Source organism: Palaemon carinicauda, chromosome 26 (assembly GCF_036898095.1).
Source record: "Palaemon carinicauda isolate YSFRI2023 chromosome 26, ASM3689809v2, whole genome shotgun sequence".
In the NCBI taxonomy this organism is placed as follows: Eukaryota; Metazoa; Arthropoda; class Malacostraca; order Decapoda; family Palaemonidae; genus Palaemon; species Palaemon carinicauda.
Window position 1 is genome coordinate 19,517,270 of NC_090750.1, and position 1,265 is coordinate 19,518,534.

Below are 1,265 nucleotides of genomic sequence, written 5' to 3' on the forward strand. Positions count from 1 at the left end.
CTTGACCCTAATAAAGTTATTTTCAATCACTCCAGTCGAAGACTATCACCTAAGGAAGAAGGACTACTAGCATATGGATTGAACTTTAAACTGTCTCATTTTCGCATAAAGTTTTATAGACATTTTTTAGCATTTGAAAATTTGTATTCGTACCTTGACAAGGAGGTTCCACATGGCGACCATGGATGTGGCTTTAAACGAGCCATACAAGACATTGCATACAAAACTTTCTATAATTTCAAACCACACAAAGTTTTTTCCCCCCATTTTTTCTAAGAAGGATATTGAAATCTTGAGAAATCTAGGTAAAGACCCAACTATAATCATATGTAAACCGGATAAAGGTCATGGGATTGTAATACTGGATAAAGCTGATTATGTAAAGAAAATGGAAGATATTTTAAATGATAGGTCTAAGTTCAGAGAGTTGGTGTCGGAGGACCCCTTAATTCGAACTTTAAATATGGAGACTAAAATTAACTACAGGATTCGTAAGTGGAAGAAGGATGGCATACTGTCAGACGAAACAGCTTCAGCAATGATGGCAAAAGGAACACAAATTGGTATTATGTATGGTGCCCCAAAGATTCACAAAAGAGGTATTCCTCTGAGACCAATTCTCAGCGCTATTAATACCTGCTCCAATGACCTGTCCAAACATCTAGTAACTAAGCTCGCCCCTCTCACAATACATGAATATACCGTGAAAAATACTTATGAATTTGTCGACTTGATAAATTCTGTCGGAGATGCAAATAACGATGTTATGTTCAGCTTCGATATCGAAAGTTTGTTCACTAACATTCCCTTAAGAGAAACATTGGAGATAATTCTTGAACAGCTTTTCCCTAACCCAGAGGATATTTTCGAGGGTTTCAGTAAAAAACTATTTAAAATAATATTAGAATTAGCTACCACTACATCAACATTCATGTTTACTAACAAGTTATATGAGCAGGTGGATGGAGTAGCAATGGGATCGCCGTGTGGACCAACCTAGGCAAATGTATTTTTATGTTAGTGTGAAGGGAAATGGTTGAATGATTGTCCTGTAGAATTTAAGCCTTTTTTGTACCGTCGATATGTAGACGATACATTTTCACTTTTCTAAAATATAGATCACATAAGCCCATTTCTTGATTATTTATATACAAAGCATCGTAACATAAGATTTACGAAAGAAAATGAACAGGATGATACTTTGCCTTTTCTCGATGTCTTGGTCTCTCGGAAACATAATACCTTTGAGACCTCAGTATTTCGAA

At 35.7% G+C, this 1,265-nt stretch overlaps 1 protein-coding gene across 1 annotated transcript; it reads left to right on the plus strand.

Moving 5' to 3' along the window:
* Positions 1-463: 463 nt before the first annotated feature.
* On the plus strand, positions 464-1,000 carry LOC137619825 (uncharacterized). Its single transcript, XM_068350120.1, has one exon. It carries the CDS (start codon positions 464-466, stop codon positions 998-1,000), a length of 537 nt encoding a protein of 178 aa, XP_068206221.1.
* Positions 1,001-1,265: the final 265 nt, after the last annotated feature.